Below are 26,856 nucleotides of genomic sequence, written 5' to 3'. Positions count from 1 at the left end.
GTTCACTGCATATTGTAAACGTGCGTTTTAACTTGAACTGCAAATTTCACCTGCAATTGGCGAACAAAATAGGTATGCAACATTTCATATTATTACAGCATTCAAACAGTGTACGAAATCCGAAGTGGTCATTGCTGCGCGCAGCAATTTAAACAGAATTTTCATATCAATCTTTTCTCATTTTGTTGACTACGATAAAATTACTTTCACCAGACACACCGATCTTCGTAACTCCATTAAATTATAAATCATTAATCATGTACTGAATTTATAAGCGCATCGCTTTTCCGATTTACAAAAAAGGTCTAAAAATTTTACTGGCTTTCCGAAAATCCATCTACAATAAATGTCACAAATAAGGAACACGAATGTGAATAAGGCCAACGCAGAGACCAACGCAATCAGACCGGAAATAAAGGAAACTACTATTCGCCAGCTCCGACGGGCGGTCGCGCAACGGTTGGCATGCGAATAACTTCAACTTGGCTAGACTCCTTGAAAGTGTCCAGTACACTGCAAAATACATGCATTTAAGACGGGTACCTCATACCGCTATCAACTTCCATACCTTTGACTAAAGGAAAGCGGAGTCAGGAAAATAAACTGCCGACCGGAATTAACTGCAGCATCAATAAGCCGAAGCATCGCATAATCTCTGTTGAGCATATCCTAAAATATACTTCTCGTGTAATCACCGAAGCGTGATGACCGTACGGTCCGTACCACCCGACCACGTACCATGAAAACATCGAATTCATCCAATACTCGAAAAGGAATCTCAATTAACTGCCACAACGCCAGTAGAAACGAGACCATAGTGAAGGAGCGTTCACCACCGGACAGAGATTTCACATTAGATTCCACACACTGAGATTCCGGGTGCGGTTTAACCAGAAATTTCAGGTTTCTTGCTTCGTGATCGAGTTCAATGTCCCCTTCAAAACCGCGTTCGCTCATTATTTTCGCAAAAAGCTCTTTGATGACTCCACTGGCTTTGTGCCTTGCGAGAACATAGTTCTTCTGACGCTGTGTGGCATTTTTCATCATCAACTAGTGGAACAAACACACCGTGATAACTCAAATGCGGGTGCAGAAATCTTTTTTTATAACAAAGCGCCACTCACAATAACGGCTTTAGTGGCAGTACGCAACTGATGGTCTACAATTTCTTTACTGTCATTCAACTCCTTCAGTTTCTGAGCACAATAATCGTAGGAATTTTCGACGTTAGAGTCCACATTGCGCAGCAGTTGTTCCAGATTGGCCAGTTCCCCTTCCAATTCTTCTTCACTGGACACTTGTTTGCTTAAGTACCGTTCATGAATGCCAAACTCCAGAGTTTCCCGTTTCTTATCCTGCAGACAAAAACTCACTATTCGACAGATTTTGCCACATGCTTAGCGTTGGTCGCAGGGAAAGCAGAGCGAAAAACTGAAATAACAATTACAACATGCATTGAAGTAGAACAGCAATACCTCTTGAAGCTGCAGAGCAGCAGCAACTTGTTGCTTTTTCTCTTCAATTATCTTTTCCAAGCTGGCTGATTGTCTTTGAGAAGTTCTGATATCCGATTCCATGCCTTCAATCTTTCGCTCTAACCTCTCATACTTTCCCTACGAGTATATACAGTGAACATGACCTTTACCGCAACAAAATCCTGTCTCGAGAGATTACAGCTTATGCCTAAAAACAGTTTCTTACCACAATTTCATCAAGTTCTTTAACTTCTTCTTCCGCCGTATTTTTCATTTCTCGAAATCGCTCGGAGGCCTTGTTCTCCCTGGCTTTGGCCGTTTCCAGCTCGACTTCGAGCTGTGTCACACGTGTTTCGGCTTCTTCAGCAGCGAGTTTCAGTTCCTCCACTTCATCCAACATCACTTGGATATCCGTAGGCTGAGCGATTTTGACCGCTTCCAATTCGACGCTGTTACAAAAACCCCATGACGCTAAAAACCGGTGGTTTTGTTGGTGAGAACGCTTACGTCAACGCTGTTAAACGGTTCTGGTTTCGTGCATCGTTGTCATCATATTCCTTCAGTTGACGCGTCTTATTCATTAATTCCCGCTCACGCTTTTTCACTTCTGCGCTCAATTCGGCCTGTCTGCGCTTCCTTTCCTCCAGTTCTGCACTTTTCTGATTTCGCAGCATAGTTTTTGAACTATCCATCAAATCAACACTGTCACTAAGAGGTGCCAACGGTAAAATATCCACATTCTTACTCAATTTCGGTACCAACATCCTTGCAGAGCAGTCGATTTTCGTAATCCGAACTGGGAACAAACATGTATCCATCTTGATCGCTGTGCTGATTGGCCTGGAGATCGTAAACCTGAAAGCGAAATTTTACCGCCTTGCGATGATCTCATTTGTGTAGTTATTATTTTTTAATCCAAACTTACCATTCTACATCCCGCCACACGCGGGCCACTGCGGTAATACTGACGAGCCAGCTCGGTGGTGGGCATTACCAGAATCTGATGCAATCCTAACGCGTCAAGGATAACGTTTCTAACGTGAGGATGCTTGAAAGAAACGACATCCGCTACGGTTGGATGCGCAGAACGGCAAGCCTGAAAGAAAACATTTCGATAAGAGCCCATAAACTTAACCCCAAAATAAAGACGCCACAAGCTCTACTCTAGATTTACGCTGCTGAAATTCAACCAAACAAAAATAAAAGGTAATTTATTCATTATTCCAACAGGAACTTACGTCGTCGAAAGGCATCTCTGAAGTCTGCAAACGGAAAACATGTACAGACAAGATTAAAATCGGAAACCACATGCCGTAACCGGAATTCTCACCATAAATGCGCCGCCAACGCAGTCCAGCGGCGGCGCCGGTAAACGCACTTTTCGGAATTCCTCAGTGATACGCTGCCGATCTCTTTCGTCTTCAATTAAGTATGTACGAAAATAAGGTCCTACGACCTTCTCCACCACTTTGCCATATATATCGTCCTTTAGATTCAATTCCAGCACTGGGGAGAATTCATGGTAATACAATTAACACCAACTAAAAATTTACAGAAGATACAGAAGTACTGCATCGCTTACGTACCACACGGCCCGATTATTTTTCCCTTCAACACCCCAGGCTGCTTCATAAGGCCGTCCATCAACTGCTTCTGTTTTGTAGCAAAATCATTCCGTGGATCCATTCTCTTCAGAATTCCCCAGCTGTCATTAGCGGTGGTGGTGAAACTTTGTATTTCACGGTCCAACTCGCTAACGTGCCGTTGCAGCGCTGTCAGTGCTGACCTAAAACGTGACATTGTAAAACTTCAGATTTCATTCCAATTTCAAACTTTGTTACGACTTACGTATTTTCATCCAGCGCATTTTTTGCTCTTCCCACTTCGGTATTAATCGCGATTCGTTCATCGAAAATCGTTTTCCGCTCAGATTGTCCTTGTCCTAAGTTATCATTCAACTGTTTGATTTCGGATTCCAGGTCCGCCTTCTTTTGATCAAAATCGTCCAGATCTTGTCTAAACATAGATGCAATCGAAATCAAGCCCGGCAGAAAACCAAAAACGTAAGCAGTTTGCAAACACGAATACAACGCACCGCTGTTTAGATCGCTGAAGCTCAGTCTCAAAAGTACGCAAATTACGCTTCTTTTCCGCCAGTTCAGCCTTTGCATCTTCCAGTTTAGTCTGGCAATAAATACTGAAGTTAAGCACATACATCAAACTGCCAAAAGCCACAAAGAGAAACGAAAAAAAGGGCTTTGTGGAAATTAAAAAAGAATTACCTTTGCGGTCTGCGTTGTTTCTTTCAGCTGCTTCATTTGCGGTTTATTGGTATCCAAAATCTGCTGTGACTCCTGCATAGCGGGCGTTAACTCTTCCCGACGAGTTTTCAATTCTTCCAGTTGGTTTTTGAATTCCGGAATTCTATCCCGGGATTTTTGCAAAGAAGCTTCGTGAGTTTGTAAGTTCGACTGAGCAGTGGCCAGTAATGATTTCGCACTGGCAGTCTGTTTTTCCAAAATCTGATACTGGCCGATTTTGATTTTCGCCTTCACTTTTTTTATGTTGGTTTGCAGGTCTTCAGGGCGATGGCATTTTGACAACTTTCCCTCCCACTCCGTAATAGCGGCTCGAATCGGCTCCATTTCCTAAAAGAGTCAAATAAAAAAAACATGATCCTGGGCAAAAGCGAATTTAAAGCCACCATCACCTGTTCTTTCTGAGTTACGGTGATTTTTGTTTCACTGGCTTGTCTTTCTACGGTTTGTACGGATTCCTCCATTTCATCCAACAAAGGCGCTTTGTAGAAGAACTAAAAAAATTTTACGTAGTGTTTCACATACAGCAAAAACTGAGCGTGAAAGCCATCGTACCGAATACAATTCTTTCCCGGTTTTGGAATTCAAGAAGCTTCGACAGGTGTCTTGATTCATAAGGAAGACAGGATTGTTCACCTGAAAAAGGTACAAGTTCTCGATCTGGTTTACCTCCACAAAAACGAAATACAACCTGAATGTTGTAATGCTGGAGTATGGCATCCAAATCTGCTCGCTTCTTGGATATCACTTTTCCTACAAATGCGATAAAACACACAGGAATCACGCCGAGTGTCGATAATAACAAACGACTTTCAAGCAACACTACGTGTGAATCCTGAGCCACCTTTCGCAGATATTTATAACAGACTTCTCATGAATACCTGAGGCCGAACATATTTTATACGCTCCACTTTTATCCAAATGAAAGGTTCTTTCGATAATAATAGTATGCCCATAAATGTCTGGTGCGAAGGGCTTCGGTCCGGCTCCAGCATTTTGCAGGTGAATTATTACAGAAGCAGAGCTACAGAAATGTTTAAAAATAAAAAAAACTGGCAGCGAAAGCCCAAGGAAGCAAAAAAGTTCCAGATTGCTCAATCACGAACCGTTGTCCGTGTTTAATCAGATCCCCCAGTTTGGTTCCTCTGGCCGTCGCTCCTGTTTTAAAACACGAACTTAAACAATACATAGGGATATTAAACAACCATAGAAGTATATTAACTTAAGCAGCCGTATATTATCCATGCCGTAGACGGTAAATTATCCTTCGAAAATTAAATCGTTAATTCGAAGGTGATAATTTTCGTTAGGGAAGTAGACATCTGACTGTCTACGGCATTCTGAATTTTTAACTAGCAAAGAAAATGTTGATAAATTCTATGCCAAAATTTTCTTTAAAATACTTTATTATAAAAAAAGAATAATGTGCAATGCGTTTATAAAACATAATAAACAAACTGACAACACGTAAATACTAAGTAACTGAAATCCGCAGAGCTCCAACTAACCTGCGCGCGCTCCGAAACCAGCGACGATTCCAGCGAGAACCGCACTCTTCCCGCTGCCATTATGCCCCGTGACAAACGACACTTGTGATCCAAAATCAACAGTAAGCTCCGAGTGGCACATAAAATTAATCAGCTTCACACGTTTGATGCTTCCGGCACACAGGTTGGTGTTTTCCGACATTTTTGCAGATGTCCCTCAGCGACTGAGCAGAACCACAGTTTTCAGCAATCTCTGTTGACACTTGACACTTGACAGGTATGACCGTATGTGCAACACTACGCCAGAAGCCACCCCACAACCAAGAACGACTCTGCTTGGAGGTACTTCCATACATGTACATATAACAAAGAAAACATAAAATACTTAGGAAAATCACCTGAGTCAAACTGCAGCCACAAGTGACAACTGCATGTTTCGACAAGTGCGAGTGCTGTTTGCAAATTTATACCGTACGTCCATACACCTACTGCAGAATTTTTTGTGTCCGTTCTGGCGGGTGTCAGATCATTCGCAGCTGGTTCTTGGCCCGGTCATTTTGCGGCTCGCAAGTTTATAGTTATGTTACGAAGAGGGTTTCTAAAAGGCCAGTTCAGTTATTTTTCTTATTATACGTCCATTGAAGGTTAACATTCGGCGTCCGTAATAATATTTAGAAATAAATTAATCTAGTAATAAAGTAGTTAATGTAAGTTGTATTATTATTATTATCCAAATAAAATCTAAACATTAATAAGTAACAACCGTCGACCGTCGCCTGCAGTTTAGACTTTGTAGCCGACCAATTTTAATACCCGAAGACCAGCCAAACTGTGTCGGTTTTGGACTGTAGCAGCTGTTGTCTGTTCTGGACTCAGCGCTTTGAATTTTAGTCCTGATCACGATCTTGCAACATTTGCAAAAATTTTAAAAATAATTTACATGTTGAACAATCGTTTTTATCGTTTTTTTAAAACGCCATCTGAAATATGGTTTTATGCCAGTCATATTTTCTTTGTTTCTTTTCTCCACGGAGCAGGATATCACTGCATGACGTGATTTGTATTGGTTTATGAGTCGGTTCTCATTTGCATCTGCTGCTTTAGTAATAATTCGATCCCTCTTTTCTCGTTGCACGCAGCATGTCATCAAACTCCGAACGACATATCAATGGAAACAGGTCAGGTTTTATTTTAAACGTTTTTAGTTGTTATAAATCTCATAAGAGTAACTCACAATATAGGCAAAAAAGCAAGATAAATTCGTAATGTCGGCCACGCACTTTTTGTGAGAAATTATTACGGAGTGGCATTAGTCTGTTTTCAAAGTGAACTCTGCATTTCAGGGACTGCGGTAATCTCCGAACAACATTCGCAAAAAATTTGGAAAACAACAACTTGACTCAAGAACCTGTTCGCAGTATTTTACGTCAGGTATGCAGTGCAATGGTGCTTACTGTGTACCACTGTACAGAGCAGTTGCTTTACAGCCTTTACTGTACTACTTGACCAGACTTTTGCTTTCTTTAGTATTTGGTTTCCTGCGAGAACCTTGAGAGTTATCTTACAGGCGGGAAAAGTTCTGAACGTGAGGGGTAAACAGTTTCACAATCTGGTCGACATCAACGTTTCGGATGACGAAGAGGAATCAGTATCTCCGCCTAGATTCTCTGGACGGCCGTCGTCGGTTAGCTTGAAACGTGCATTTGGAATCGAGGAGGTACTTGTTCGCGTGTCTATTCATTTTGTCCACCTATCATTTTGTCCACCATTCATTTTGTCCACCAATCATTTTGTCCACCATTCATTTTGTCCACCATTCATTTTGTCGACCGTACACTTTGTTTACGATACAATTCGAAAAGTACGGTATTTCTATTTTTTCTGTGACAACGCTAGTATGAATTTAATAAACTCGCATATCTATAGTAGTCCGATAAGTATTAGATTGTAGTCGCACGCACAAAAAGGCTTACGATAGACGGTACGATATACGATAGGCTCTTGCACGTCATCACAGCGTACCCTTACCGGACCGTTTGACGATAGGATTGACGGTAAAAGGCTCAGATATCGTCGAGCATACCGTTGTGCTCAGCGATATAGCAACCACTCGCGGTGGCGGTGGCCTCCATAACAACGGCTGCACTTGCCAAAACACGAAAGTTTTGAATTGGTAGAGTAAGCTTTAAGTATTCTTGATTAACCAGCAAAGTAAATCAAAAGAAGGATGAAATTATTTGAAGTTTTTTGATACCAAGTGGGAGCGGTTTATCCAAAAATTCACGATTCTACAGCCATTTGCGTTTACCATGCTAAGCTTACGGAGCAGTTGGAGTACTCTGCGCAAGCTGTTGACTCAGACTCCGTAGACTTCTGTGTTAATTAAAAATGCTCCTAGACACGTTCACTGGCGCTCAAATTTCGATGTTCTGATATCGAAAAATAATCTGGAATTTTAGTTTTAATATGACTTACAGCTGGACGCGGTTTATCTCATACAAAAGTGCCAAGGCTGATTGAAACTTTTCACGTTTCTTTCACGAAAGCATGACTCGGCTGTATGTATCGTACACCGTTTGCGATGAGTGCGACAGCTCTGAAGTGCTAACGATACGGTGTCCCACCGTATCGTTTACCGGACCGTATACCGTGACTGTGTAGCGACTACAATCTATTAAGTACGTACTATGAGAACATTTACAGATATTCATATCTATGGTTTCATTTTATATGGCAGATATTACAATCTTTTATTGCAAAATTCTGCACAATATGGCAGATATTACAATCTTTTATTGCAAAATTCTGCACAATATGGCAGATATTACAATCTTTTATTGCAAAATTCTGCACACTTGCCGCAGCAATATTGAGTGAGGTAATTTGTACGTAATACTGCTGCTATACCTAGTGAAGCGAGCGAAGCGTTTTTAATTTAAAGTGTGTAACGGGGCGAACCGGAGAACCGAGTTCCCGGGGTCCAGGGGCGAAGCCCCTGGCCGGGGTTTGGTGCGGAGCCCCAATAAGCAGGGGGTGCGGGGGGCGCAGCCCCCCGCTGAAGCAATTAAGAAGGTAGTTTAAAATCGTGAACCTAACCGGGTTATAATTGACGGACCCAATGGGGAAATGTCTGTTCGGCCGTAAATTTGGACCCAGTGCAAACGCGTAGACCGGGTCGGGTGGTGGCATTTTGGGGAACCGTAACGTAAACTATAACCGGGTCATTATTGACGAACCCGCCGTAGTAATATACGGGGGTCCGGAAATTTGGACCCGGTCTGGATTTTTTTAGCGGCCCCGGGTGGAGCAGTTTTGGGGAACCGTAACGTAAATTATAACCGGGTCAATTTTGACGAACCCGCCGTAGTAATATACGGGCGGTCCGAAAATTTGGACTCGGTCCGGATTTTTTCAGCGGCCCCGGGTGGTGCAGTTTTGGGGAACCGTAACGTAAATCATAACCGGGTCATTATTGACGAACCCGCCGTAGTAATATACGGGCGGTCCGGAAAATTGAACCCGGTCCGGATTTTTTTTGCGCCCCCGGGTGGAGCTGTTTTGAGAAACCGTAACGTAAATTATAACCCGGTCATTATTGACGAACCCGCCGTAGTAATATACGGGCGGTCCGGAAATTTGGACCCGGTCCGGATTTTTTTTGCGCCCCCGGGTGGAGCTGTTTTGGGGAACCGTAACGTAAATTATGACCGGGTCAATTTTGACGAACCCGCCGTAGAAATATACGGGGGGTCCGGAAATTTGGACCCGGTCCGGATTTTTTTAGCTGCCCGGGGTGGTGCAGTTTTGGGGAACCCGTAAATTATAACCAGGTTATTACTGACGAACCCGCCGTAGTAATATACGGGGGGTCCGGAAATTTGGACCCGGTTTTTTAGCGGCCCCGGGTGGAGCAGTTTTGGGGAACCGTAACGTAAATCATAACCGGGTCATTATTGACGAACCCGCCGTAGTAATATACGGGCGGTCCGGAAATTTGGACCCGGTCCGAATTCTTTTAGGCTAGGAACAGTTTTCGGGAACCGCAACGTTAAATGTAACTGGGTCAGTATTGACGAACCCAGTGATATACTGGTGGTAAAATTTGTACCCGAGAATAATTTTTTTGCGACATTGTTTGGTTGGCGTTTTGGGAACTGACGTTTTAGGAAATATTTTTTCACTTTTCAGGATTCCGCCGTGCAATTGTCTAAGTAGCCCGATTTATGAACCCTGTCCGATCATTTTACCCGGTGTTGGTGGTGGAATTTTTATGTTTGCCCGTAACAGGTTACTTTTATCGTGAAAGTCCCTGCAACCATTTCTAAATACTATCAATAAAATTACCGTACCCGCAATACGTTACTTTAGCAGGGGATTACTGTTACCATAACAAATTACTTTTTAAGCAACGGATGATTATTACTGAATTTCTGTAATAATTAAACCTTAGCGTAACGGGTTACCGTTACCACAAACTGTTCTTTAACGGATTACTATGGCGGGATACTGTTACTGCTACCGTTACCGTAATAGATTACCGTGCGTATTTTGTTCATCGTTTCGGGTCACCGTAACCGTTACTGCTTACTTTTAGCATCGCCAGTTGTCCCAATGGGTTGCTGTTACTTTAATACTTGATTGTTTTGATAAGAAAGATGAGGGCGACGCCAGGCTGCACCGCGAACAACCAAATGATTATTGCTCCAAAAAAAAGATGTAAAAATCTTAAAAAAAGCTTACCTGAATTGGATTTAGAATTACTAACACCGGTTATCCTATTAATCAAGGAGTAACTACGGAAATTCGCGATCACGAAGGTTGTGAGTTATAACTTTATTTGAAGGGGTACGCTTAAAAAGCGCACATTCAAGAATTTGTAAATTTTTAAACAAAATCCAAAGGATTTTGAGGCTTTTGTGCAGTTGTTGGAAATATGTTTTAAAACGTTACCATAGCAAAACATTTCTTTAATAACGTCAGCATTATGCAAGCGCAGTGCAGCATGCGAGCAGCAAGCAAAACGAGTTGATTCTATTGCCATTTTATTCTGTAAAAATTCTTACAGTTCCGCTTGAACTTTTCGTTACCGTGTTGATACGGCAGCGGAAACCGAAGGCGGAGCCAAAGGCGACGCCGAGCTGCGGCGCGAGCAAGCGCAGCGCAGCAAGCGGAGCAGCAAGTAAAACAAGAAAATTCTATTGCTCTTTTATTCTAAAGAAATTCTTACAGTTCCGTTTGAACTTTTCGTTAACGTGTTGATACGGTAGCGGAAACCGAAGGCGGAGCCAAAGCCGACGCCAAGCTGCGGAGCAAGCGAGCGCAGCGCAGCAAGTAAAACAAGGGTATTCTATTGCTCTTTTGTTCTAAAGAAACTCTTACAGTTCCGCTTAAACTTTTCGTTACGGTGTTGATACGGCAGCGGAAACCGAAGGCGGAGCCAAACGCGACGCCGAGCTGCGGTGCGAGCAAGCGCAGCGCAGCGAGCGGAGCAGCAGGCAAAACGAGAGGATTCTATTGTCCTATTATTCTCAAAAGATTTTTCTTACAGTTCCGCTTGAACTTGATTTTGAAACGACTTTTAACAAAATTCTTAAAATTTTTAAAACTTTTAAATTTTCTTCTTACAGTTCCGCTTGAACTTTTCGTTATTGTGATGATACTGCAGCGTGCTATCAAGTAGAACGAAACATTTACTTTTTTCACTTCAAACCTTTTTCAATAAATATTACAAAATCTTAATAAATTCTGCATGAAATTTCAGATATCAGTTTTGCAAATGAAAAAGAAATTATTTGATTGCTGGAAAAAAGTTTCTCGCCCTGGGCTGCAACTCCCTATTTCAAACTTAAAAACAGGCTCATTTCTGAAGGTTTATATAAATCTGAAAACAAAAGAACAAAAACAATGAACCTCAGCGTTTAACGTTCATGTTTTTTTGCGGAGAAAAAGAAAGGAGTTCTACCTCAAAGGTCTTTACAATTACATACACCACTGTTCACAGAAATTTAATCACGTGGCCTTGCCCTCACGAGCATTGCGTATATTGGACAAGGTTCAACGAAGTAAGTAAAATGGTGAAATTTCCTGATTCTGAAACAACTTTTAACAAAATTCTTAAATTTTTAAAGACTTTCAAAGAAAATGTTGTAGAAATTTTTTGAAGATAATCACGCGATCCATGAACTTTATTATAAACCGAAGATTCTTAGTCAAATCAATACCAAAACACTAAAACTTTTTCGCGCCAGGTCAAGTTGAGTTAGTACGATGAGACCAAAAACGACCGTGGATTACCAGCCATAGTCATGTGCGGGAAACGGGCACTTGGTGTTCAAAACCATGGTAAGTATGAGTTACTCGACTGCTGTTTTGCTTTAGAATAAATTCAACCGAATAAAACTAAAAACCATGGAAAAACATGGTATCCTTTACCCAAAAAAGTTATCCATTTAGTAACCGCTACTGCGTTATTGTTACGTTGCCGCTGCCAACAGACATCGAATAAGGTGTTGAACCGATAAATCGTTTGCGCAATAAATTAAGCCAAACCACGCTTTGCGAAAACATTGATCTCTTAAACAGAAATGTGTGCCGGCGCTTCTCGGATCCTGTGTGATTAAATCGGCATACGCGATTTGTATAAGTCAATGTGTTAATTCATCTGCAGCAAAACAATCTTTCCGTGAATTTGTAAATACTAGGATTTAAATGGCTAAAATTTCTATGCTTCTAGCAACCAAATGAAAAAATTAAAACAAAGAGTTTTTTGGGTTGTTGACTACCGGCGGAGAATCGTTAATTCAGTTCAGAAACAGAAGGCGAGAAGTTGCGGAATAGTGACTGCATAGTCAGATATTTGCGCTAAAACGGGCTTTTCTGCCAATAGACGAAACGATGCGGCAGCTTTCCAGGTAAGCAATGCAATCGAGTTCTGGCCAACTGCCAATCTAGCAAAAATTTAAAAATCTGAAGTGGAACATATTTTCTGCTTTTCCATGGACCACCAGCACGAAAAGTAATATTTCTAAGTTTACCACCAAAATTTACCAACAAAAATTGGTTTGATAGACCGTCACGAACTGTTAGAGTATTTTGCAGAGAATCACTGATTTACGGTTAGTCATCGACTGCGGTGCAGCGTGAATGGCGAATCAAGGCCGCCAGAAGTGTAGTGACGTGGACCATGTTTAGTACAGCCGTCTGTTTAGTGAATTTTGCTGCCAAACGGTTTTGCATAGTTCGCTCTTAATTGCGGTTGCGTTGGGAAATCTCTTCAATTAGCAGGTTATGTTTCGTTTTTTCTCTGCAAGCGGTAGTTTTGGAAATTCAGCCTGTGCAAACGATTGTACTTGACGGGTAACGGCCTGGGTTGCGCTTGTTGAACAGGCTCTAAGTCCTTCGGTCCAATATAAGCGTAAAAGTTGAACGTACCCATTAAATCGGCTCGAGCGTAACCGCAAAAAATATTTCGGCCAACACACAAATCTGAAATGCCTTTGGCTTGGTTAGCTCAATCGTCTCAACCTCCCCCCCCCTCCTGCGTAGTGCCCAAAAAATTTAAATTTTTAATTTTTAGAATTAAGTTTTACGAGAAAAGTTAATTAGAAGAAATTTACGCGTTATAAAAATACATCTTTTATCTTTTTACACGCAATTTTCAGCCAACCAGAAACCATTTCATCTTACGAAATTCGGAATTTAGTTTCTTGGAACGCATGCATCAGTACGAAGCTCAAAGAATATTATATTTTTTTAACGGAATCAAAAATGAAAAAAATTCAAAAATAACATATTGTATTGGCATAATTCCGCAAACGGCATAAAAATAATGATATCATATCGGCATCGTAGCGGTGGCAAAAACTGATATCTGAGCAGCTCTGGTGATAAGCCTTCCACAGCATATGCAACAGCTACAAAAAACGAGTAAACTCAACTACTCCTGTTTCAGTGACGCAGTCTTACCCAACCGAGTTTTTTACAACAAGAAAAATTTACACGCTTGCTCGCTTGCACTAAGGGCGGTTACGACCTTTATACTAGTTCTGCGCAGCTGTATGCGTTACAACTAATAAGCAAACGGTAAACAAGCAATACGGATGAGTTAGATTTATGCACATAATACAGCGCGCATCTACCTGCTTCCATCTTACGCCCAGACCGTGTCTACTGCGTGTTTTTTTTATTTTAACTACCGTACTTAATATTAAATTAAGGTCACTGCTATGCGCCAGGAAAATTCCTGGCGCATAGCACTTTCGTTAAATTAATATTAAATTAAGCGGTAATATTGTATTTATAGTATATTGAATTAAGTATCGTAGACCAAATGAATGGTGGACAAAATGATTGGTGGACAAAATGATTGGTGGACAAAATGAATGTGCGACAAAATGAACGGTGGACAAAATGAATGGTGGACAAAATAATAGGACGCCCCTGTTCGTACTCGTTCATTGGGAAAGAATTATGTTTTTAATATTATACATTATTGAACATTGTGGTGTTAAAGGTATAGAAGTAAAAATATTTGTAATTCTATCTTTAATTTTCCGGTATATTTCCGGCATTTACATTATTAGAAAATAAATTAAGTACGTACTGTAAATTAAGTACGTAAATAATTAAGTTAATTAAATAAATTAAGTATGTTAATTAGATAATTAATTAGGTAATTAAATAAACCTGTCCGGCATTTACATTGTTAGAAAATAAATTAGATACGAACACTTGCCAAATTTATTGGGTTCCTACGAGTATATGCCGCATATCTTGCATTTCATTTGCACTTTTACGGCTTTTCCGTTTCCTTGTATTTCCCAGTTATGTTTTCTGCGTATAGTGTTTGACCGAGATTGGTGCTTCTAGCCCCGGAAAAGTGGTCAAACACTTATGGATTTTTTCGATGACCGGTGGTTGGAATTCTACGCTACCAACGGGAACGAAAAATCGCAGAAAGGATGCCCTAGCGTTTCGGTTAAGGATTCGAGAAAGGGCCAGAATTTGCAACCTGTTTTGTCAAAGCCGGTGTCTGAGTTACGGCGGCCATGGTTCGCTGTGTACTGTGACGAGATGTACGATCCACCTGATCCATGCAAACCAGACAACGAATGCTCGTCACCACTTGACCCTGATCCTTCCAGATTTTCGTGCGGCTTCTAATTTTCTTCAGAACAGTTTATGTGCTGTGGTTGGTGCCTGCAGCAGCTGTTTGGTAGCACACCTTTCCGATTTTAAAAGTGTATTCCATGGTTTGACAAATATTGCCAAAGATGCTGTTTGTTACAATATTTTTTTCGCATTTAGCTGAAATCGTTAAAATTAATGGCAAAAATAATTTGGTTGAAAAATATAGAAAAGGTGCCGACCACATCCTGTTTAGAACAACTCAGGAACGATCATAACGTTCATTATCACCGAATTCATCTGGGTATTAACATAGGAGACCGTCATTCGCGAACAACAAAATAAATGCGACAGATCTTAATTCTCCAGGTGTAAGTTATCATTGTGTTTTATTTATGCATCAAGTTCTAAAACAGTTTTTCTACCTCTTAACAAAATTCTCCAAATATATTTTGTTAACAATCAGAAGATATGTCCATATTCTTCTGCAGACTGTGATTGGGCCATGGCAATCTGAAGACACTGCATCCACTGTTCAGCATTGCTAGGATCTTTGGCTTTGAGCAGGAAAACTTTATTATCGTTGGTAAATAGTTCAAACACAGTGGGGATGGACCTAATCCCGCGAGCATTGATGGGTTTCACACTGCGAATTCTTCGCATATCAATAGGAACAACTTTGTCGGTGCTCTAAACGTAAAAAGCAAGTCCGTCAACAACAAAAGAAGAAGCAGGAAACTATCAATAATGTTCTGTACAATACATCAGTACTAGATCTTTATTATACCGAAGTGTAAAAGAATGGTGATATTTACAGATTTATAAGACAGAAATGGTCCGGAGAGTGTAAAATATCTTGAGCGCCAGCGTCTCAAAAATGTCCACCGACCCTTCTTTTCCTTTAGAACGCCCTAAAAGCAAACTTTATGAGACTATAATTATAATCATTACATACATTATAATCATTAATGTACTTAATTATAATCACTACATACATTTCCTTTATGAGTAGCAACGATACAAATAGACGGCCAACTTAAAAAACTGTGAAGTACGAAACAGACACATCCTTTATAATAAAAGATTAAGAGGGGGCGTGACCAGTGTGTCTGGCAAATCCCCCAGAATCGGAGGATGGATCAATATTCAACGTTTACGGATCATTCGATAGCGCTGAATTCGAAGATGAGCCCGCAGCTTTCGGATTTCAAAAAACAAACATCCTTCGAGAGAAAACTTTAAAAAACCCTATCATACAAAGTCTACGGAACCCCAACACAACCAATCAGTGAAGACTTAAAGTAACTGCCTTGCTGCAGAGCTTGCGCGGGTTATATGGTTATATCGTGAAACAAAATTTGAAAAATTTTGTTTGTTGTGATGTTTTCGGTCTGCAATGGTTTTAAGAAATCTTTTTTTAATAGATTATTAAAGATCATAAAAATTTAGACTCAAGAAAGGTTTAAGTCATTTTGACAACCGAACTCACAAACGACCCAGGGAAGTGTCCCAAGTGAGGGGGGAAGTGTTCAAGTGTCCCAAGTGAGAGCTGCATGTGTCGCGAATCTTCAAGCTTCAATCTTGCTGGCAGCCTGGCAGTACCAATTATCAAGTAGCTGCGGGATAACGGTGGTTGCTTGATACTTGTTTAGGTAAAAGGTATGTTTTGCGGTAGTTTTAAATTAACACTTTCTCCCATGTCACTGTTTCAATAGTTTCTTATTATACCGATGAAAAACGGTATTTTTAAAATTAGTAATAAAAAACGGATATTTACAGAAGGCGAAGCGGAGCTGGTGCGCGAGCGGAGCTCGCTAAAAACAGGAGGAGCAGCAATCAAGTGAGACATCGTTTGTGAGTTTTTTTCTTACAGTTTATCAGCCAGCTCTGCAAGACTGCAATAATTGACCCTTTTAAAGATAGTTAAGTATTAAATAGTTAGTTGGTGTGGGATTGCCACTTGCCGCTGGAAAAAATAACTTAATTCGGTAATAACTTAGTTTTGTTAAGGTTACCCCTATTTTGGCTTTTACCGTTCGCAAATAGAGAGATACAGCGGTAATGACTTAGAACTTCGACTTTACCGCTGTAAAGTGTTTTTCAGTTAAAATCATGAAAAATTCAACCTCCGTAACCGACATCGTGAGTTCAGTTATAAACTTTAAAATGCAACATTCGGTAATTCCGCTTAAAAATTAACTAGTCTGAGTAGATTGAACTGAAATTTTTCGTTACAGGCCTATAAAATGTAAAACGCGATTTTCCAGCACCTTGCGAGAGCTTTTTTGAGAAAAGTCCATTTTAAAGTAAGTAGCAACTTGCAAAAAACACTTCTTCGGTTGCTTGATTCGGCAATAACTTGAGCAAAATCAACTTTTTTCGAAATCGCCCTCGCAATTAGACTTTTACGATATCTTTACATCCACTGTCAAAACTTCAAAATTCTTCTCTATTCCGTTAGTGACTAGTTAATTTTCAAAGCCTATTAACCGGATTTTTAGCTGTAGGATTCGAAAGTTCATGCAGGGATAAATCTCATTTGAAGATGTTGGCAGTCTCAGTTCACCACATATACCACGTCGGAATAGCCCGAAAGACCAACCAGACAGCCGATTGTGCGCTGCCCAGCTACACTCATGTGTGATCAAAGTCTTTTGTCTTCAGAGTTTGCATCCATTTTGCTACGGTTTTATGACCCAGTAAAACAAAAGATACCAATCGCAAACAGGTGTTCCCCATTCATTAGACTGCATGTCCAAATCTGATCGCTTGCATATACGCAGACATGCAGAATGGTAAGCCGGGCCGGTCATTAATTACAGTACTTGCTGCTCTGGGTCGAGCACTTTAAAAATTCATATCTCGCCTCCCGGTTACTATATTTCTATACACTTTTCCCCATCAGATAGAGCACACTTCAGTTGGTGGGACTGCAAGTTTTGAGAAACTGGCCTTTTTGAGAAAAGCCAAAATAGGGGTAACCTTAACGAAGTTAACTCTATTAGTAAATGCGGTAATTTTTATTTTAATTTTATTTATCTTTAGGCAGCAGCCGATTTCTTCTGCGCACTTTGCGCGGTGTCAGCCATACTACCCTAGAAGCATAGGTAATTAATTTTTATCAGGACACTTGCAAGTTGCAACACGTAATCGAAATTAAAATACAGAATTTGTAATTGTGATCCGTATTCTTCTTATCAGAATCTCTATCATAATTTGAGCCTTACCGGTTAGCAGCCTGCAAATAACGTAAATTATTTACAGCTGATTTGTTCCGCGCAGTTTGCGCGGGGTCTACTAGTTTACAATTAAAACATCTGGTGAAGTGAAATCATAAAGTTCATCTTTTGCACGCGCCGCAGCAGAAAATATTAAAAACGCGAGAGCATTTTCAGCGACATATTGCAAACTCAATTTAAAACGTAATATAAAATTCCGCTATATTATTCCGCTATTAGTTGTCCTCTAGCAATGATTTTTCTAGTGACTCTTCTTCACGAGGCACTATCCACACACAGAATATTAAAAATAAAGAAATAAACCGCCAAAGCAACAAACCGATGCCAACAGGACTGACTAACACTTCTTCTCTAATGTAACGAAGATGCTTAGCGTTTTTCAGGAAACTTTGTTTGTTTGGTTTCACCGACTCAGTAAATTCTAAAGGACGAGAATACATACTCTTATAATATTTACTGCCGTAATTCATCTGTACGTACTTCCATCATGGGAGTGCCGTTCGCAAATAGCGTCGTGACCTTCTCCGGGTAATTACAAAGGAAGCATCCCCATTGATTAATTGTAGCGTTGTATTCGAAAACATCAAAATATCTGGACGAAGATAGCTCTTTTAATAAGTCCTCCTGTTCTCGTGAAGAAGGAAAAGCGGAAGTAACAAGTGTTGAAAAGTCTCGTCCTTTATCCAAGTGGTCCCAACACAATTTCTAAGTGCAAAATTATCGTCTAATGCTGCAGGAACACAACGAACAAATCTAACCGGAAAAAAAGTCGAAGCTCTCTTACTAGTGCATGAACGGCAGAATCTTGTTGGTTTAGAGCTCCTGCTGCTCGTGCCTACAAAAACAAACCAAAGAATATATAGTCGCAGTCACCAAAACGAATAAAAAGTCTCTAACCGTAAAACCATGTCAACATTGCATGCACTGTTCTGCTATGAAAATATTCGCACATGTGCAATAAATAAAGTAGGTAATTGTCTTCAAAGGTCGGAACACTAGGGTAGTGAAATAAGACTAAATATTTCACGAACCAGCGTTACACTCAAGAGAGCACGAAAAGAACAAATTCATTCCCTTACCTGGATGGCCAGGAACATCAGATGAATCCAGACCTTTGGTATTTTTGTGCGGAACGAAAAGTATCGGGATGCATACAAACACTGATCACCTTTGCACTGGCAGGAGAAGTATAATTTGCAATATTTGTGCGACTTATGTTCTAAAAATTAAACCCAGATAAAGTATAAGTACTCGCGCGAACGTATCATATTGCTGGAAAAAACAGCTGCAATATTACGTTCAACGGAGCAGCGAGCCGGAAGTGGAAACTTGACGAAAACGCTGGCCATGTATTTGCGAATCTTCTCCAGATTCCGATCGCAGAACTGATACACAGCGTCATGAATGGGAACAACCTGAATCACTTGCGGCTGATCGGTAGTCTCCAGGATGCGGCTTCGCGGACGTGGTGCCAGCGAGTGACGGCTATTGCGACGCGCTCGCACGTTGATCGCTTCCGCTGACTTTGAAAGTACCGGATTTTCTACGGTAAATGTAGACAAAGAGTAGGATGGAAGGGTGTTTGGGTCAGATTCCGTCTGCATTTGGTCCTCAGGGCGAGAATATATTGGAGAAAGAGCACTGTAAAAGTAATGGTTAAACTAAAGTGTTTAAATTTCTGAAGTGAAAATGCTGATTCATTTTATCATAAAAACTTCCCCACGCCCAATTCACCTACTCTACCAAAAATCAAGAGGTGTTAAAACGCCGCGATCCGTAATGCGAATCAAAAGCACCAATCACCTACTTTCATTTCCGTTCTGACGTATGAAATGATCATACGATACTAACAAAAACCGAATTTGTGCTGCACAAATAGCACTGCAGTACACCAGCATGAGACATAAGTTACATTTTCACAAAACTACCTTTACGCTTAAACGTACGGTAAATGAGATTTGGATAACAACTCCGGCTTGGATCGGTTGGCAGTAACAGATTGTCTGCTTCCTTTCTGATTAGTCATGGATATCAATCCCGAAGACGCTAGAAAAAACTGCACGTTCACAACGTTTCACATCGTACTGTAGTTAAACAGTAAAATCAGTAGATTACCAAGGGAATGGCGACTGTTTCCCTTCGACGCCAAAGACTGGTGACTGTTTCGAGCCGCCGCATTTGCCACCACAGATCCGCGGCTACCGTTTAGACTTTTTATGGGGTTGTCAAATGATAACCTGTAACAGCAGTAACTAAGCACAGATCGTACTCCACATATTCTTTGACTTAGTCGTACTTGGCCGGTATACTACTGGCCGATATGTTGCCATTCGGAGGGAATTTCATGCCAGCAGTAGAGATTTGGCGCACATCGACAGCCGTTTTACCCATACCATAAAGATGTGGACTATAAAGCGACTGCTGTGAAACAAGTGATTTTTGTGCTGATAATCCATAATCTGTAGCATGATACGGTGGAAGTGGGTCGTCGGAATCGTAATTGTGATGGCTAAAAAACGGAAAGATGGAGTATCCAATAAGAAAGTATCACGTATACATACTTATTGTCCGAGTAGGATAAACTGCTGAAGGAAGCAGCACCACCAGGAAAGTTCTTGGATAAAAATCCATCTGTCTCCGACGCCAAATTCGGGTAGAGTTCAAGTATGTCCTTAATTTCTTTGGCTAAATATGAAAGACTTGTGTGATCCGCTCCACCGGATCGCGAAATTAAAAACTGTAGACAATCTCTAGCGACATTCTGCAAAAAAAAGCACATAATAAGGAAAAACTGGTAATAAAGTTTTATTCGACTTGGTACAGAGTAGCTTTACAAAAGTGTAATTTTCACAAAGTGATCACAATTACAAACCTACTCTGGTCAATTTTGATTTTAATTGATTTGTTGCATACCTCGCCCAGTCTAGAAATGGCACCAAAAATCGTTATCGCGGCAGGAAATAAGCTACGATCAGCATCGACGGCTTTTTTCAATTTGATCAAATTGGTCAGGAATGGAATAGGATTCTTCTTAGCGATCTGCGTGAACAGTCGAAAAGTCGATGCCATAAACTTTCCATCATTTAGAAGTGCTGCAATATCGCTCACAGCGGACCACAAGGCCTGCAAAATGTGATAAAATACGTACCACAAACGAAAACGGAAACAACAGAGGCAAACTAATTTAAACAATTGTGCACCTGTGGATGTTCTCTAGCCACCAGAGCAAATAAACTTAACAGACTATCCTTTTCCGGATTACCACCGAGAGGAAGTAATTTCGCCAGTTGCTCAACATTTTCCAACACCGGTTTGGAATTCACCGTATACAACTGGGGAAGAATTCTGATCAACTGCGAGTATCCTAAAAAAAATTCTTCATAAAGTTACTTACAGGCTGCTCCAATATACAGATGCAAGTGTATAAACGTATGTATTGCCGCCGACGCTGCATATGGTTATAAAGTTTATGAGAAAAGCTCTAATGAAACAACCGCTAATACAAAAGACAAATTTTGACAAACCTGCCAAAGCACCGTGAATGAAATCGCCCACGTATGGATAAATCAGAAATGGCTGCTGTATGGCAATTAGTGAAAGATAGCACGATACATTGCGTGCCAGTTCAGGACTAGAACACACCAGGAAACGGATTCCGATCGGAAGCGCTTGCTTCATCACATCGGGCTTCATGTAACCCTGGATAAAATATGTCTCATAATCGCCTGTTGCTTCTTTTGAAAGCATGCCGACCGCAATGCAACAATCATACCATCATAGGGTGTGAAGTCCGTAAATTAATATTTACATTAAAATTTTTTTTATTATAGTTTTACCCCGTCAGTAACCATTCGAATAGCTATTTCAGAGGCGTTAAAAAATTCCGCCGAAAATTTTTAAGACAAAGCTTATGCAATTCCCATAAAAAATATTATTGTCAATAAATATTATTTTCCTTGACTTACCATAAAAACACAATTGATCAAATCCGACGCAATTTTGGCATACGGAGAGCTGACTCCCGTTGCACCGGATGCGAGATCTTTTTGAAAGCATTTCTGCAGGAGATCCAGAAGAGCCGGAGCAAAGCGGCTGAGTGAGTCAGTTTCGCGCACGGCTGCCGTGGCTCGCGTTACGCAGATCTCAACGACATTCTGATGGTTGATATTCGTGGCGTACGATGCATTATCAATAATGACTTCAACTTCTGCCAACACCTGTAAGAAATAATTAATGCACAGCAGCACAATTCAGAAAGTTTCGATAATCTCTCGATCTATTACGGTCGTAATATCAGTATAAACTGTAATAAACAAAGCAAAACAACCGAGCACCTGTTGCACCAATTTATTAGGACCAACGTCACCAGATTTCACATTACAATGATTAAGCAAACAGCAAACTAGAACAGAGCTATATTTAAACTACTCTCAAAAAGCCTAAACTGACTATTTAATAATTTGTTTGTCATTGAGCCAGTCACGAATCTAAATTAGCCTTACGACAGCAACGATACCTCATTCAAACTACTCAAAACTTCGTCATTCGGAATGGAAAACAAATCGCCAGCAACCGATAAATCGGAGAATTGTAGAACTCTTGCAAATAAAGGATTCATAATAAAGTTTGTTCAGTGATGAACCGTCTCCAAATGATGTAATCGACCCAGACTCAGGTTTTTTGTACTTTTGTTGGTAGAAACGGCGAAAAAGCAGAATTTAACGGGCTGAAGTTCTAATGGTAAGCTAACTCCCTGATGGTAAGCTAACTCCCTGATGGTAAATGTACAACCAAACCACTCGACACAGGGCCACTAATAACACTACCAAATCCCAACTCCAAGAAAAACGTAAAAGATGTAGTACAAGCATCTCTATATTCTACAAATAAATCATAATAATTACACAATAATGTTTTTTTAATCCTAATAAGCACACAATAATGAATTATAAATGGCAACAACAGCCAACAGGAACAGAAGTTAGATAATTTTGGAAACTTTTTGTTGTATCCGGTAGCACTTTACAGTACGAACAGATGCGTACGACGGACGGCAGCGCGCTAGTCCACTGGCCACCTGTAGCTGACGCAGTTTTGGAAGATGACAAGATTCCATTTCATTTTCCCTGGAATCACTTCTGTTCATCATTCTTATCCTGAAGACTTTCTAATGATAAGATTGTAACGTTGCTCCGTAGTCCGTACTTCTCAAATTTTACGAGGCTTTGTATTAATGGCTTTTTCGATGCTCGCAGAAAGCCACCAACTCGTTGTTAAATAAAGTCACATTATAATAATTTTCTGATGTTTTGTAGAACTAGAGTTTATATTTTTTAAATAATTAAGCTTTAAGCATTTTGAGTGCTTATGAGAGGTATGGTAACGCTGTATCGCGCCCTTTAAACGGCATACGTTACCGGCTACCCTACTTTCCTTCGACTGCAAAGCTCAAGCATTTTTCAATACAAACATACAATAAAGTATGATTATCGAGTTTTTTATTAACTGTAGGTATAAAACTTTACAATATTCCGGCATTAATAACATTATAACATTAGCTAATTGAATCGGTAGTCGGTAACGTTCGGTGGAATTAGGTTAGAAGTAGTACAAATATTGGAATCAACAATTCACATTGAGCAGCTGATTGGTCAGGTTCATAATTCACGTGCTGCACAGAGCTGGCACAAGTACTTACAAATACTTGGAATGAATCTTTGATACCGTGCCAATTTTATATACCCCACCACGTCATGTATAGGCTACGTTTCACTTGTCAAAAGTTTTTCTGACCCAGCTGCAGTTTGCAGTAGTCTTGTGGTGTAATGTAAAGTTTTAGGTCTTTTTCTGAAACAGAACTATTGCAGGCAGTCGCTTAGATCTTGCTTTTATCACACCTAACGCTTCTGTTTTTGGAAATGCCGTCTTCCCGCTCATTACCCGCCGAAACCGATAAGGCTATTTTGAGCACTTATCTCTCTTTGCCACAAGGAGACAAAGTTACTGCATGTTACATATGGATTGACGGGACCCATGAAAATCTGCGGTGTAAATCCAGGACGCTGGACTCAGAGCCGAAAAGCCCAGAAGGTAGTGTAATAAAGTTGACAGTAGAATGGAAAATTGAAATTGTGAAAGGTCGTTGAAGATGGTTCAAACACAGAACAGTTTGAAAGTAGCAAGGTTTAAAATTGGACCAACTGCAGTGCATGTGTACGAAACTGCCGTTTGGCTGCATGTGATACAAACAGCTGATCGATGGTTATTCGGTTAATTTTACACCATATATAAATATATATCATATTTATACCATCAGAGCAAAATCAACATTTGTTTTTCTGCTGGTTGAATAATCGAAATTCCATTCACATACTATATCAATTACAAGTTTGATGTAGCGATAGTGATCATAGTTTTTAAAAAGAATACTTAAAAGGAATATTCAAGTATGCGCGTACATGTAAGGTAAGGTAGTAAGGTTACTAAGGTATGATGTACGTAATTATGGATTTCGATTTTTGCGTGCTTTTTCTGTAAAAAAATGTCATTAGAACATACGGCATATCACAGCCGTTTCGGCGAGGTTTTTCGGAATTTGCAGAAATGAGTTTTGTGGTTTCTGAAAATTTGACTGGTTCTGGTGCATTTTCCGGAAAGCAGTACAGGAAGTGTAATATATTCTATATAAGAAGTTCATTATTCTGCAGAAGGATTTTCAAGTACACTACGTAACACTAGGGTAGAGAAGATAAGGTAAATGCTGGCATGCAACTAATGGATGTTTGCGGGAAATGCCTGTGATTCTCACTCCAAATAAATTATTGTCTGCATTTAGTAGCCCTTGTGATTCAGCAATGCTATTGATTAATCTCATACCGAACAGTGTACATTGCCTTTTGCTTTATTTAACAGTAAATCACATATTTTGCCCTTCTTCAAGTGTTGTTGAATGGTTGTAACCGCATCGTTAAGTACCTAATTAATGGTTGCATGCAGCTTTTGTAAAAAATTAGAGAACCCGTGTGAACGTGCAAAACTGGGCATCAGTTTTAGATAGGTATTTTATATGCTCGTTATTACAGCTAAATGTGCACTGTGCAGCTACCCTGGTGAGCTCGTGCCGGTGCGGTGTTTTAGGGGACTTTTATGGCCGTCTGTCACATGTTGTAATCTTACGTTTAGATCTTCCCATCTGGAACTACGATGGTTCAAGTACTTACCAGGCCGAAGGAAGCAACAGCGACGTCTATTTACACCCTGTAGCATTGTACCCGGATCCATTCACCGGTGGCAAGAACAAGCTCGTGCTGTGCGAAACGTACAAATACAACAAAAAGCCAACAGGTAAACTTTAGACGTTGGACCCAGGAGAGCCATTTGCGCTAAAGAATAAAATATTGTGTGTAATGAAAATACCTGCAGGATGTTAAACAGAGTCAAAGCGGCTTTGTTTGGCTAACGATAATTGTGTAATTGCCGGTATTGCTTCTTGTAAGTAAACTGAATTGGCGCATGTGTTGTATTTTGTTATGATAAGCCTAGAGACTGGACTTAGATCTTCCAGTGCGCAAATGTTTATACGTACTGCAGTAGTTAGTACTACATACTTGATCGTAAAACTGTTACAAACAATTAGTTAGCTGGAAATTATAAGCTTATTATTTTTACAGAAAGTAATAAGCGCCGAGCATGTGCCGAAGTGATGACTCAGGCTAAAGATTTTGAGCCATGGTTTGGCATTGAGCAGGAATACTCGCTTCTGGACGTTGACGGTCGTCCGTTCGGTTGGCCCAAAAATGGATTTCCGGGACCACAAGGTATACTTTACCAACCGGACAACGTCTTCGCGATCTGTTTAAACAATTCAAGAGCAGTACTTACTGCAACAGGTGCTATGAGTATGCGCACCAATTAAATTTTGAAGATTTTTAGGTCCGTACTACTGCGCAGTTGGAACGGATAAAGTCTACGGCCGTGACATCATGGAAGCCCATTACCGGGCTTGTTTATACGCTGGAATCAAAATTGCAGGCACCAACGCTGAGGTAATGCCGGCTCAGTGGGAATTCCAAATTGGACCTTGTGAAGGTATTTCGGCGGTAAGTTTTTCGGTGTCCAAGACACAAAAGTTTCGATAGTTTCGATAGAAGTTTCAATCCAGCTGTTGTATTTAGGGAGATGAATTGTGGATGTCACGATACATCTTGCACCGTGTGGCGGAAGATTTCGGAGTTGTAGTGTCCTTCGACCCGAAACCGGTGCCGGGCGACTGGAATGGTGCTGGTGCTCACACGAATTTCAGCACGAAAGCCATGCGAACTCCAGGAAAAGGCTTGCAGGCCATTGAAGATGCCATTGAAAAGATGGGCAAAGTCCACGCTAATCACATTCGTAATTATGACCCAAAAGGAGGCCAAGACAATCAGCGTCGCTTGACTGGACGTCATGAAACGTCCAGCATCCATGACTTTTCCGCGGGTGTAGCCAACAGAGGATGCAGGTACGGTATTGTTAGATACTGGATAGTTGGGCCACGAAATTTATGGATTAACTCAACAAGTTTCCATTGCATAAAGCATTTAAAACGAGATTTTTCATTACAGTATATTTGCATTTATTTTCTTTGCAATTGATTGAGTGGTATTTAAACTGGCAAAAATTCTTGGTGATTTACCGGTGTCTTTTTTAGCATCCGAATTCCGCGTCAGGTTGCCGAAGATGGGCACGGTTATCTGGAAGATCGTCGACCGGCATCCAACTGTGACCCTTACTCTGTAACGGAAATTATCGTTCGCACTACTTGCCTGGATCAGACTGTGGAATAGAAATCAGCAGGTCAACTTGGAACCAGGGCATGCCTCTTAGCGATTTTGATAACATGACATATTTTATTTCTGTTGTCTGATAGATTAGTCAGTTTTCTGATAGCAATGTTTATGTGTCGTTTTGCAGCATTGCCGAACCGAATCTTTTACCGCTTTTATTTTAAAAGATTTGCAATCCATCCATTTTTCAGTTTTAGCGTAGACTTGAAGTATACATTTTATTTTGGAAGATGTTTTAATGGGGAATTACGCTGTTTCCTATTCCTTGCCATAAGCCATGTCAGTTGCACGACTTCGTCTTGCAATACCTGAAATGAAGTTTTGCCAGTTTTCTCAATGGTGTTATCCTTACACATTGTGGGCTATGTTATCAGTGTGTACAGTCC

At 40.5% G+C, this 26,856-nt stretch overlaps 4 protein-coding genes across 4 annotated transcripts; 2 read left to right on the top strand and 2 right to left on the bottom strand.

Annotated features, from left to right (window-relative positions):
• Positions 1–166: 166 nt before the first annotated feature.
• LOC129585105 (structural maintenance of chromosomes protein 6-like) lies at positions 167–5,761 on the bottom strand. The gene is made up of 21 exons (XM_055477648.1): positions 5,302–5,761; positions 4,900–4,951; positions 4,675–4,817; positions 4,485–4,546; positions 4,349–4,429; positions 4,186–4,287; positions 3,758–4,123; positions 3,571–3,659; positions 3,324–3,491; positions 3,062–3,261; positions 2,806–2,981; positions 2,714–2,737; positions 2,401–2,571; positions 2,221–2,330; positions 1,983–2,159; positions 1,702–1,924; positions 1,476–1,613; positions 1,125–1,355; positions 739–1,050; positions 569–669; positions 167–513 (listed from the first exon to the last, which is right to left on the bottom strand). The coding sequence occupies exons 1-21, from the start codon at positions 5,480–5,482 to the stop codon at positions 426–428; spliced, it is 3,195 nt and encodes a 1,064-aa protein (XP_055333623.1). The 5' UTR covers positions 5,483–5,761; the 3' UTR covers positions 167–425.
• Positions 5,577–14,826, top strand: LOC129585107 (uncharacterized). The gene is made up of 5 exons (XM_055477650.1): positions 5,577–5,622; positions 6,420–6,458; positions 6,624–6,711; positions 6,848–6,997; positions 14,149–14,826. The coding sequence occupies exons 2-5, from the start codon at positions 6,421–6,423 to the stop codon at positions 14,440–14,442; spliced, it is 570 nt and encodes a 189-aa protein (XP_055333625.1). The 5' UTR covers positions 5,577–5,622; position 6,420; the 3' UTR covers positions 14,443–14,826.
• Positions 14,556–23,079, bottom strand: LOC129585106 (protein melted-like). Its single transcript, XM_055477649.1, has 15 exons — positions 22,162–23,079; positions 21,611–21,862; positions 21,170–21,344; positions 20,846–21,009; positions 20,559–20,768; positions 20,207–20,406; positions 19,942–20,154; positions 19,761–19,882; positions 19,592–19,691; positions 18,943–19,286; positions 18,725–18,864; positions 18,430–18,480; positions 18,126–18,350; positions 15,222–15,317; positions 14,556–15,096 (listed from the first exon to the last, which is right to left on the bottom strand). The coding sequence occupies exons 1-15, from the start codon at positions 22,261–22,263 to the stop codon at positions 14,869–14,871; spliced, it is 2,622 nt and encodes an 873-aa protein (XP_055333624.1). The 5' UTR covers positions 22,264–23,079; the 3' UTR covers positions 14,556–14,868.
• Positions 23,080–23,409: 330 nt separating this feature from the next.
• Positions 23,410–26,801, top strand: LOC129584924 (glutamine synthetase 2 cytoplasmic-like). The gene is made up of 6 exons (XM_055477355.1): positions 23,410–23,735; positions 24,828–24,989; positions 25,316–25,462; positions 25,578–25,744; positions 25,820–26,145; positions 26,335–26,801. Exons 1-6 carry the CDS (start codon positions 23,564–23,566, stop codon positions 26,468–26,470), a joined length of 1,110 nt encoding a protein of 369 aa, XP_055333330.1. The 5' UTR covers positions 23,410–23,563; the 3' UTR covers positions 26,471–26,801.
• Positions 26,802–26,856: the final 55 nt, after the last annotated feature.

This window comes from Paramacrobiotus metropolitanus, unplaced genomic scaffold (assembly GCF_019649055.1).
Source record: "Paramacrobiotus metropolitanus isolate TYO unplaced genomic scaffold, Prichtersi_v1.0 Parri_scaffold0000015, whole genome shotgun sequence".
Taxonomy (NCBI): domain Eukaryota; kingdom Metazoa; phylum Tardigrada; class Eutardigrada; order Parachela; family Macrobiotidae; genus Paramacrobiotus; species Paramacrobiotus metropolitanus.
The sequence above is the reverse complement of the archived record's forward strand: the minus strand, read 5'-3'. Positions and strand labels throughout refer to the sequence as shown.

Coding starts and splice junctions, on each gene's coding strand:
- LOC129585107 (XM_055477650.1), top strand. CDS start 6,421: ATGTCATCAAACTCCGAACGACATATCAATGGAAACAG. Junction 6,459..6,623: donor CGACATATCAATGGAAACAG/GTCAGGTTTTAT, acceptor TCTGCATTTCAG/GGACTGCGGTAATCTCCGAA. Junction 6,998..14,148: donor GTGCATTTGGAATCGAGGAG/GTACTTGTTCGC, acceptor TGGTGCTTCTAG/CCCCGGAAAAGTGGTCAAAC.
- LOC129584924 (XM_055477355.1), top strand. CDS start 23,564: ATGCCGTCTTCCCGCTCATTACCCGCCGAAACCGATAAGGCTATTTTG. Junction 23,736..24,827: donor AGAGCCGAAAAGCCCAGAAG/GTAGTGTAATAA, acceptor TCTTACGTTTAG/ATCTTCCCATCTGGAACTAC. Junction 25,745..25,819: donor CTTGTGAAGGTATTTCGGCG/GTAAGTTTTTCG, acceptor TGTTGTATTTAG/GGAGATGAATTGTGGATGTC.
- LOC129585105 (XM_055477648.1), bottom strand. CDS start 5,482: ATGTCGGAAAACACCAACCTGTGTGCCGGAAGCATCAAACGTGTGAAG. Junction 4,818..4,899: donor CTGATTAAACACGGACAACG/GTTCGTGATTGA, acceptor ACATTTCTGTAG/CTCTGCTTCTGTAATAATTC. Junction 3,262..3,323: donor AATGCGCTGGATGAAAATAC/GTAAGTCGTAAC, acceptor GTCACGTTTTAG/GTCAGCACTGACAGCGCTGC.
- LOC129585106 (XM_055477649.1), bottom strand. CDS start 22,263: ATGAATCCTTTATTTGCAAGAGTTCTACAATTCTCCGATTTATCGGTT. Junction 20,407..20,558: donor CCATTTCTAGACTGGGCGAG/GTATGCAACAAA, acceptor TTTTTTTTGCAG/AATGTCGCTAGAGATTGTCT. Junction 19,883..19,941: donor GCCAGTAGTATACCGGCCAA/GTACGACTAAGT, acceptor CTGCTGTTACAG/GTTATCATTTGACAACCCCA.